Source organism: Anneissia japonica, unplaced genomic scaffold, assembly GCF_011630105.1.
Source record: "Anneissia japonica isolate Jap-2015-1 unplaced genomic scaffold, ASM1163010v1 scaffold650_len285673_cov152, whole genome shotgun sequence".
Classification (NCBI taxonomy): Eukaryota; Metazoa; Echinodermata; class Crinoidea; order Comatulida; family Comatulidae; genus Anneissia; species Anneissia japonica.
The window spans coordinates 139,164-151,045 of record NW_022728301.1 but is presented as its reverse complement, the minus strand read 5'-3'; the positions used below and the strand labels follow the sequence as shown (position 1 = coordinate 151,045).

Sequence of the window (11,882 nt, the reverse complement as noted above, 5' to 3'; positions counted from 1 at the left end):
GCGCCGATATTCACTAAGAGCATTATATATATTTGAATTCCTTTATAGTTAATAAAATAACGATGTATTTTAAGTATCATTGCTTCAATTTTACCTGGAACATGTACAGCTCAGAACCATCACAAACAAATTAGGCTCACTGAAACAGACGTTGTAATAAATTATTAAAGGGTGCAATGCAGCAACTATGGCCACTGTAAGTTCTGTTAAATTGGTACCCGATTTCTGCAATTGTGCATTTTGAATTGTGCAAAATTGTCATTTGAATTCTTAGTAATATGTCAGTTTTTTCTAAAAATGTACCTAAGTTTATGATTGTATAAGGTTAGCCTCTGCGAGAATCATTCAAACCCTAGGGCCTAGGCTAGCCTCCTTGTGTTTAGGAAGGATAGAATGTTGAGAGGGAGGGCTAGCTTAGGCTAGATAGTTAGCCAGCTTATTGTTTTGGTAGGTTAGCCAAACCCTAGGCTAGGCCAAGCCTGTACCTAGGCAGGCCTAGTTGTAGGCCAGAGGTCTACTCCTTCCTCTTTATGTTCCATATTATAGAGCATGAAGAATTCTAATGCTAGCTTAGGCCCCGTCTAGGCTCTAGCTAGACGGGGCATAGCCTAGTTAAAGGGCTGTAATTTAGTTTACAGCCAGCTAGGCTTAAGCCTATGGCATTACGCCAGACTAATAAAATAGGGCCTGGCAGTGTGGGAAATATGTCCTCGCAAAAATTAGGCCTAGAAATCCATCTGTGCATTTTGGAAAATAGCTGCTGGTTTCCGTGCAAATTTTACGGAAAATTAGGCCTTGACCTATTGATTGCTTATTAATGAATTTAAATTCAGTAGTAGTATCTGAGCTCTTATTTTTTTTATTTTTAGTGAACTTATTTGGAAATTTGAGTTTTTGATACAGTGTATGGGGCTTATGCTAGCTACAACAGTCTGCAATCTCAGCTTTGCATACCCATATGTCTGGGCGTCTGCATATCTCCTTGGTTTTTCGGGTTTTTTCACCTTTTGCAAACCTAGCTAGCATATGTACATTACTGTCTATATGCCCTGACCTTGGCTCTTAAAGCTCTATTTTAACTGGGCGTCCTAGGCCCACACTGTAAGTTGCAAAATTGCTTATATGGCACAATTGAAAAACAAAACCGTAACTGCTGTTGGTGAACTGGTGCATGAGATTTGGAAGATGGTAGAATTAAGAAAGACAATTTTAACATGGTTGCACCATGCCTCTTTCATAACAACACTTAATACATTTAGGAAGCTAGCCTCGATAACCGATTTGGGAAAAGTGTTTCACGAGTCTACCGCCTGATTCTTGTCTGATCCCAATCTAAAATGACTTAATAAAGTTTGAATGGATGACCCCTGCATAGGGGATTCATAAATATCTCAAATTTCAAATCAAATAAAGTCAATTTATTTCCAAACCAAAACTACTTTATCCAAACAAACTTTGCCATCATTTGTACAGTAGGAAACAACTTGCTACTAAACCCAAGATCATGACTTTTTGAGGATTACTTAGTTTTTACTAAAATATAACTAACAAGACACTAAAGAAAATTAAAATGGTCACTGTGTTTAATTTTCAAGAAAAATTTTGGCTATATAATACAGTATACTGTACTGGAAGTAAAATCATTCTCAGTATTCTGTTCATGTTTTAATGTGGTAGACTAATGATCGCACAATAACACATTTTGACGGTTTGAATTATGTGCTGTATCTCCACATTTACAGTGAAATTAATTGGAGTATACGTATCCAAAGCCTATGAAGTCATTCAGGCGTAATGTACGGTAACTAACGTCTGTTGACAACAGAGAGCACCTCCTGGCGTCGTGACGACACAACTGTGGTACTCTACATACTATTATTAGGCCAAGTTGAAAAAAAAATTAGTTTCTTGTCTTAATATTTTTAAAAAAGGAGAATGAGGGCACTTTTTTTAGTTTTTTTTTTACTCTGAGATGGCAAATTCAAGATGGTCGATGGGAAACAGCTACTACTTTCTCACTTTTACACATTGAAAGCAAATAAAAGAAGCACTATACATGGTTCATACCATAGAGTATGTATCCATAAAAGATCGTAGAGAGAAATTTTACTGATGTGAGTTTTGTAAAATAAAGGAAATAAAAAAAATTTTAAAAAAATTGGTGAGGCAGAGAAAATTGATGCATGAGGCAACGAGAAACCATTTTTTTTTTTAAATTTGCCCTTATATTTTGTTTTTCATGTGTTTTAGCAGAGCCTGTAAATTATAAGGAGTGTACATGGGTTGGTGCAGTACAGTAGTTTTTCAATTTAAATAAATAATTTAGATTCAAAATGATGGTACAATACCTATACAAATCCCACTTATTGTTATTACCAACTTGTTAGGCTTACTTTTAAGTGTAGCCAATGGCGAGGCTGTTTATCTCTAACGGGTATAATCCACCAATAATCAGTCCCATATTACTGTATGGCAACAAAATGAAAAATCAATATCAAAAACTAGTGGTATAAAATTTAAACTTTATCTCTGCCTACAACTAGTGGCTTATTGTATTACGAGTTTCCTCCTCCTTACCCTCCCTAATAATAATATAAAGACTCAAGGAAGTTATTTAAATTTATTATTGATAAAATGAGATTTATCTTACACAAGTTTGACTTTTTTCCCAATGAATTGTACCTTAAAATTTGTTTTCCCCAGTAAGTGGGACAATATGTAGACTGATCGTGCCCCCTCTCCCCCTCCCCCAATTTTTTATTTTTTTATTGGTTTAGGCCGAAGGCCAAGAAGCTTTAAAAGCAGCGAACTTAATCACTATTCAAAGTGGCATCCCTTCACAAGACAAACATAAACACAAGATGCTCAGATACAAGTGTCATTATGACTGAGGCTTGAAGTGCAGTTGTTCTGGTCATGAGAAAAAGGAAAATCAATTATGTAAATTTGTTAATAAGGATAATGATATTTATAATGATTAATAATACAATCTTTCTTTATAGATACTCAATCATTATCAGTGCCTGCAGTATAAGTTACAAAAACAGCTTTTTAAATCTGTATAATACAATTTTTCAGAATGAAAATATTGATTTTTAGACAGTCTTTAAAATAAATTGTTAATTCTTCAAAGTGAAATTATCACCTAACCAAAATCTCATGCTTAATTGAACAGATTATATCACCTTTAGATGATACTTTTAGCATTCATGTCCAACGGAACCTTTTTTTTTGTACAGGATTTCCTACCCACACCTTAAACAACAGTCAGGAAATGCTGTTATAGTGTCTGCTTTCCCCATGTGCTATGACTTGTGTAAATAGAAACACACGACCACGACACTCCATTGTGTGCGCGTACAGCAAGCCAGACACACTTGCTCCAACTTCAGCTGTTTCTTACCTTATCAATTTGGCATCCACGTTTTGTTTTTTTTTATCTTTCGCAGGCATTATCGGCTGTTATGAAGGTTGTTGGATATATCAAAACTGTTGTTATATATTCTTAATTTTAATACTTTTTATCTTTTTAATCATAATTTTGTTGTTATGCCTGCAAATTTAACACGAGGTTTACAAGTACATTTTTTATTTTAGTATTTACTAGCATTTACTAAGTTATTACTTAGTTGTTGCCAGCGCTGTACGGTTACTTTTTATGATTTGTTAAATTTCTGTCTTAATTATGACCTAAATACAGCTAGTATAACTTTATGACATCTTATTTATTGTTGTATACTAATTGTATATTGATGTTTTTTTTTTTCATTACCACTAATCTTACTGAACATAACGATCCTTATTTTGTGTAGTTATTGTATTGGAAAAATGTGTATTTTGATACTTGCTTATGACTTATCATTATTTATTCTTGTGGTAGGCCATTCGATGTACACTGCCAGGCTGCAGTTGTGAGTGTTTCAACCCCTGTAAGTCGCAGCTAAGAACCTGCCAATCTTGTCAGCATGGATGGGTTGCTCATGGTAAGTTTACTTGCTAAACATTTTATTAAACAGTCCATAAACTTGTGTCAACATGTTTTATTATAATTGTTCCTTACTACGTTCTTTAATCAAGTTAAGAATTTGTGGATTATTTTAAAACGTTGCAGAAAATTATTTTTTTGTCGATAAATTGTTAATGGTAAATTTATGTTTAATTAGGAATTTTGTTAGTGTAGAAGTATTAGATGGTTTTAAGTTTATTATCAATAACATTACTGTAGTTTAGTTCAATATTCCTTGCTTTAATGGAAATTTTCATATGATGATTCTTTTAATTGTTTCACTTTAAAAAGCTTTATTTCATTGCATTTTTTATTCAATATTTTGTTGCATGTTGGGTTCTCTTTATCATTCACTGTTTATGTTTATTTTGTTTACCTCAAAACCTTAACATTAATTAAATAATGGTAGTTAATGTCAATTTTAGACATTATACCAAATATCAAGCAAAACAAAAAATGAGAAACTATACAATCAAAATAATGTGGACTTTAATTTTTTGTTTCATTTACTGTCAATACTTCAAGAACACACTATTTATACATTGTTCAATGTTAGCAAACTACTTTTTCAGAGGTCGTCATAGGAGGATGTAAAAATAAATGAAACTTTGTTTTTCTCATTTATGGCTAAATACTTTCTTAACTGCACATTTCTTTGCAACAAAAGACTGATAAAAAATATCTACAAATTACAAATTTTTCATGGCAGCGGTTGCACTAACTGGCCAAATATAATATTTTTATAATTTTATTAAGAATAAATGGATTTTCGAAACGAAACTGTCCTTCCTTAGCTTATGTTTAGTATATCTCACAACATGCTCAGAATTAGAGGATGAATAATTTAATTTTGTGTCTGCAAGTCTGTCTGAATTATTTGACAAATTAAAATTGGTCATACACATGGGTTGATTAGATAAATTTACATATTTGTATGCAAAATGAAGATTTGGCATGGAGAAATAGAAAGACCAAGTATAATTTGTCATGCAAAAAAAGAGTTTAATTTGGCAAGTTCCACACACAGTTTGCAATGAAAAAATATTAATATGTCATGCAAGAAAATTAATTTGTCACGCTGGAAAATTAATTTGTCATGCCAGTAAATTAATTTTGTTATGTGACTAAATTAATGTCACATTGTGAAAAAAAAAACTCCACATGCATGAAAGGTTTTTATAATGTCAGTCTGTTTAGCATTTCATGTTTTTATACCAAATCAGCTTTATTGTGCTTTTTACAAATTTTAAAAAAATCATTTCCAATTTAAGATATTTTCCAGAGAGCGAAATAAAATTTGTTACCCTCCTCTAATCAAACTCTCAAATAAAACCATTTTCATATAGAGTCATCATCTTTGTCCACTACTGTATGCTCAACTACTGTACATGTAGGCCTGGCGTAGTAGCTTGTAGTTATTTTTAAGTGTCTCTCGGTGACGTTTACTATATAGTCTGCCTCTCCATCTTGGAGCCTGAAAGTGTGTGAGCATACGTAACAACTAAGTTTGAGACAGCCAATGACACTCTACTGTGCACGAGACAGCAGATGTAATGTGCACGCATGCGTGATACAGCTAATGTACTGCGCTCGCATGCGTGAGACATCTGCCGTGTACATGTGTAATGGCTATGCACGAAAAAGTTGCTTTTTCACTATCTAAACAGCTGCTTCAAACAGAAACTGAAATTTAACCATACTCTGGGATGTATAATATAAAATTATTAATAAATCAAACATTGTAAAGTTAAACCTAGCAAAGGTCAACCATTGAAATACAGGATTCTAGTAAATACTGTTGCGTTTATTTTTTCCTGATAATGTGTCAAAACTACACATTGTCCTGTTCTAAAAATAATAGATGCTTGCTTCTTGCTTGCAATTTACCAATGCCTGCTTAAGATTTTAAAGAATTGAAGTATAAACGCAAGGTAGTGAGAGAATAGTAGCCGTTTCCTATCGACCATCTTAGATTTGGCATTTCGGAGCCGAAAAAAAGTTCCCCCATCCCCCTTTTTTTAAAATATTAGGACGAGAAACTACTTTTTTTTTAACAATGGCCTTAAATTAGCTGGTTTCTCTAATGTGTCATTGGATGTTAATAGCTCAAGTTTATCTTATTAAATGAGCTATTTAACATAAGATTTATTTTTACATTTTATGACTAATGGTAAACATTTTGAATCAATAATTATTGTTCTTTGATTTTGAGGAAGAACAGGTGGTATTATAAAGAAGTTTTATGAACATTAACAGAATTTAACTAAATTCCCTCTTGATCGATTCATTTTTCTTTTTAAATGTAGACTTAACCAATAATGTTTGTCAATTGATTATATAACCTTCAATATATTGTTGGCTGATGTTAACTAAAAGAGGGAGTGTTGCAAGGAAGTAGGTGTGCTCTATGATAGAGGTCAAATCTGTGTCATTCAAAGGCCTCTAACCACGACAGTGTGCTCCAAAATATCACAAAATCACTTTGATCTATTTTTATATATTGGGAAAAAAAAATTGTTATTTAAAGTACCCAATATATTGGTATTTTGTTGATGTTTTTTGATAGATATTTGTTTCTTCACCTAATTCTAGGAGAGCCCTGAGATTTTAGGTTTATTCTACTTTTGGGAAATCTAACAAGCATGGCTGTAATTCAATGCTTTTTATTTTCATAATTCTACTGTAATAGGAGTTTTTCCAGTGAAAGTGTTTGAAGGTGATTTTATACTAATTTGCGATTGATTGATTGAGTTATTTATTGATTGGACTATTCTGTTATTTCTCTTTGCCTGTTTCACCACCTCCTAGCCTTTCTCGGAATATTGATAACTGGTCTTTGATAGGTATAGCAGGTTTTTGGTTTATCATTGATTTGTTTGATTGGTTAATTGATTGATTGGTTAATTTATTGATTTGGTGATTGATTTTTTGATGATTTGTTCAGTACAGGATTTTTGGGATAGATATTTCAAGTAATTTAATTTTTTAAATTGATTAATATAACATTATTTGTACATAGTTTGATTTTTAATAGAGCAGAGCATACTCAGAACATTATTTTCCAATGGTGAATGTTCTCTTAGCAATCTACCTTACACGTACAAGGGATTTATCAGCATACAAAGTCCTGTCACAACTGCTGTGGCGTGCCAATTGTTTCCCGTACGTACTGTCCTGTTGCCGATAGCTAAAGGGAGTGCCAAGAGTAGGAACCACTGCACTGCAGACATTTGCATACAATTGATAATCATGTGACTGATTAATTGAATGAATTATTATTACTATTTAATTATGGGATGGTTGATTGACATATCATAGTAAAATAGCCAAAGAACATAACATTTTGTTTACATACTGTAGTTAAACAAAATTTTTCAGGAAGATAATGATGCAACATGCACCATTAAATAGTAAAGAGTAATTCAATTCAATTTATTCAATGAAGTCTTCAAGAAAGGGAAAGAAAGACATACACCCAAAATTTTACAATATAGTTCCATGTTTAGCCTAAATAATAATGATATTATTTAGTTTGCCTAAACACCTAAGGCATAAAGGACCTAGACACGCCAGGGCAGTCACTAAATACTGGGGTGATGCATCAGTTGTGTCATAAAAATGAGAATGGTCGTAAATATTCGAACAATGAAAAAAGCTTACAGTGTAATCTCATAGGATCTCATAACCAAGCATGGTACAATAAAAAACGTATAATTATGGTGGAAATAGAGAATAGATTATTTTTTCCAGTTGTGTTTGAAAAAAATCCTTTGATGAAAGTATAGCAATGATTGATAGAATGTTTGATTGATTGATTTTTCTGTCATTCTAGAAAGGGCATAGAGGCAAATGTAATACAGTATACAAGTATATAGTACTGATACATTGATCGATTCGTTGGTTGATTAATTATTCAGTCATTCATCAGTATTTGTTGTGCCACTTTATCTCATTTCATGTTGTCGTCCAACTTGGCCTCATAGCTAAGCTGCAACGTCTGAATACCAAATTTAAGGTAGTCACAGTGGCCTAAATTCAATGACTAGGGAAAATGTTAATTTAACATTTTAATTAAGTGGTTTCTCAAAAACAAAATCAAATTTCCTTAAAATTATTATTGCATATAATCTGAAATTTACATTTAAATGTCACATTTTCAAATAAGCCAAGAGGGTCAGCTAATGTTAAGCCGTAAAGAAATTAAAATACATTTATCATATCAAGGAAACAAATAAAGTGTTTTTTAAACCATAACAGACAAATTATCATTGTATATAATATTGATATAAATATTACTAAATAAAATTATGTACAATACATAACAATAAATATAATAACTAAGTAATCATAATGATAGTTACAAAAAATACTCTTTGTAAGAGTATATTTTCGATTGTCCAAGTATTAGGAAGATACCTTTAAAAGTTGTTTATCTTTTAAAATACATTGAACTTTTTCTATGAGCTCTCATTTCATTAATACTTCTTTCGTTTGTGCATGCTTGGGTGCTTATTTTTCGTTGCTTATTTTCGTTGCTTACAGTACTCCAAATTCCATGGATATGAAGGGTTCTTTCAATGCATGGTACAGTAGTACTATAGTGCATTTACTTTTATTTTTCAAAAGGTAAGAAATGCACATCACAATCAATAGGTTTAGATTTTGTGTTCAATATTTTTTTTACTTTATTTACATCAAGATTTTTGTAGATTGTTCATTAAAGTAGTTTAGTTTGATTTAGTGATCTATACTGCGATATTACTTTCAATACAGCTTTGGATAAGCTAGCATCGAGGGCGCTATTCCCATCGTTACAATTTCATGGCGTCCAGACCAGTGATGTATTTGACATGGCCAGCCTGCTTCTCTATGGTGCTCATGCCGTGCCGATCCGCTGCAAGATAATGCTTGACCAACTTTTCCATGCTTTGAATCGTGTAGACATGAAACAAATACTTGAGGGCCTTGGATGGAATGAAAACGACTATATGATCGGCTATATGTCCCTTGTAAGTATTTTCAAAATACTGGGAAACATATATTTTAATATTATAAATTGTAAATTAATTCATCACATTTACATTACATAATTAAATTTTATGAAACTTTTATGGATGTCTCAATTCTGCTAAAATTGTGATTGAATATCAATATTTCAAGTAATAATAATTTAGTGGAAAAAAATATTCAGATTTTATGTAAAATTTCGAAAAATATTAATATGTATTCCCATAAATTATTATTCCGCTCTTTTAATCATTTCAGGATAGTGAAGGGAAATTACGTAGCAAATGGAAACAGACAACATATGAAGAAGAACTGATAATACTCAACCAATTCTTACGTTTCTCGGAAACAAAGTCAATGGCGGAACAAATGATCTCTGACATACAGCAGCAAAAAGTTGAAAAGTCTTTACCGCAGAGTCATGAATCAAACATACAAGCCTTCATTACAAACCTCCAGAAATCTCAACAAGAGTCATCTGATGTGACCAGTCGTTCTGTGTCCTGCACATCCAGCAATCAGCACATGCACTGTATGAATGGACCCACGCAAACATCAGTAATCACGCAATCATCCAACGAACAATCAACAAACAATTGCCATTTGGAGTCGCTCGCAAATAGAGTTGCCCCTTTTGCACTATCCCTAGTCCATAGCAAGGAACAAATGAATGAAAGATTACAAAGTAAATACTCTGATATGTATCCATTTCCACACAAGAAAATGAGACCTAGCTATTCTGTGCTGAACAAAGACTCTACCAGAACACAGCATTGTGAGTCAGAAAGTGAAAGATATAAAAGGACAAAAGAAAGATATATCCCAGGTCAGGATACATATAGACATGATATGTTTACACCTAGCATTTGTCCATCACTTGCATCTATGGTCTGTATGCCATCCAGAGTGAATGTTTCCACCACAAATACTGATCATTTTCGTACCTCCTCCGTAGCAGGATCGATGGCACCACATTGTGCAACTGCCAGAGAGTTTGGTTCTCTGACATCGTCTCCAATACCCCATACGACAACCAGCCACTACAAACATCTACACTCACCATTAAGCTTGCCGTACCCCAAAGAAGCCCTACCATGCAATGTAAATAATAGACCCAGTTTTTCTGATGAAAACATACATATGGATGACTCTGCATCCACAGAAGGAACGACGAACAGTGAGGAGAACACCTTAAATGATTTTTCTACATCAGCAAATGTTCAGGGCGCAGATCAGAATATTGATAACTCCTGGCTTATGAGCAACAGCAGCAAGAGAGTTCTTTGTAACATTTGTCAAAAATGGTTCTATGATAAAGGTACTTGGAAAATCCACTTTGGCGCAGTGCATTTGAAAGTGAAATACCACTGCACAGTGGAGGGATGCAACATGACTTTCAGCTCAATACGCAGTCGTAATCGGCATAGTTCAAATCCCAACCCTAAGATTCACAAAAGTGTGGCGGTGCATAGGAAGGCATATACACGCAAGAACTACACATGCAAAGTACCTATGATTGAACTATCGAGTAAAACAACGCCACAAGAGGGAACTGATTCGGAGGAAAGCTGCAATGATGAGGAACAGCACCAGCTGAATAAAGAGAACTACACATATGATAATACAATGGAATGTAAACCTATTAACCCTGATAGTGATGGTGGAAATCAGTCTAGTAATAGTACAACACACCCAGATATGCACACTGATCATCCCAAACTACTCCACAGTTTATCCTCAGCTTCATCTAAAGAGTTCGCCCTATCCGGTCTCCCTTTTTCAAAGCGCTATATGCAAACGTTGAAAACTGAGCCAGAATCCAACATCGATGAGAGCCAAGCAAACAAACGAAAAAGTACCGTACCAGTGAAATACCAAAGCACCCACAATGACCAGGAAGATATCATTGACTCAGCTACTGAGGATGAAGACCAAGTCTATGGTGATGATAACCATAGTAATGCAGATGTTGTCTTGAAAACAGATGTTTCCCCACGCTTGGCTTCTAGCGGTACTAAAACAGAATTGGAGCAGCACGACTTAAGCGCTTTGACTGAGAGGATAGATATCAAACCAATCATTTCAAAAGAACAATCTGTTGCAGATGCCAACATTCAAAGGACAGAAGCAGCATCACCATCACCAGACCAAGGTTGTGCCATAGAAGGGTTTGGTATGGCGGGACCATTACCCCCAACACCCGACAGTTCAGACCACTGCCACGAGGGGAAAGTATCAGAGGATTTCCAATTTAACATGGTTTCCCCTAAAGAAAAAGAAGAATTAACTAGTACACCGAGTAATTGGCCAGTAATAGAATCAATTGACCAGAGGACCCAGGAGGTTCTCCCAGGTGGCGTGGTCGTTGTTGACCATCCATCTACTACTAGAGAGGGACAAGGCCTCATCTGTGAAATATGTATGAAAACCTACAGTTGTAAAGAGACACTTAAAACACATTATAAGAGTATCCATTTGCGGGAAATGCATACGTGTACTGTGCCGGGGTGCAGCAACATGTTCCCCTCCGTACGTAGCCGCAATCGCCACAGCCAAAATATGAAATTACATGGTGGTCTCATTGGCCTTGATAACAACACCCCTAGCAATACCCACAACATTACCCCTAACCACACCCACAGTCTGACTCCCAATCCACCCCTTACTGAGAGCATTCCAAGTTATTGAAAACAAAAGTGTAATTTTTAGGCATAAAGGAGTATTATAATATTTATTTCCCCCCTTAATTGACACATATTTATTCGTTAATCTTGCTGTGTATACAGTACAGAGGAAGCATTATATTTTAAAGATATACTATCTGTGGTGAAATTGGGAAAACCCCTCAAAAATCCATTTTAAAATTTGA

The 11,882-nt window shown here is 34.1% G+C and overlaps 1 protein-coding gene across 1 annotated transcript in view; it reads left to right on the top strand.

Annotated features, from left to right (window-relative positions):
- The first annotated feature begins 63 nt into the window (after positions 1 to 63).
- LOC117114052 overlaps positions 64 to 11,882 on the top strand; it is a 35,454-nt gene continuing 23,635 nt past the window's right edge. Inside the window, exons 1-2 of the mRNA XM_033257584.1 lie at positions 64 to 196; positions 3,881 to 3,983. Coding sequence (XP_033113475.1) covers positions 188 to 196; positions 3,881 to 3,983 — 112 coding nt within the window. The 5' untranslated portion in view covers positions 64 to 187. The remainder of the gene's footprint in view (positions 197 to 3,880; positions 3,984 to 11,882) is intronic.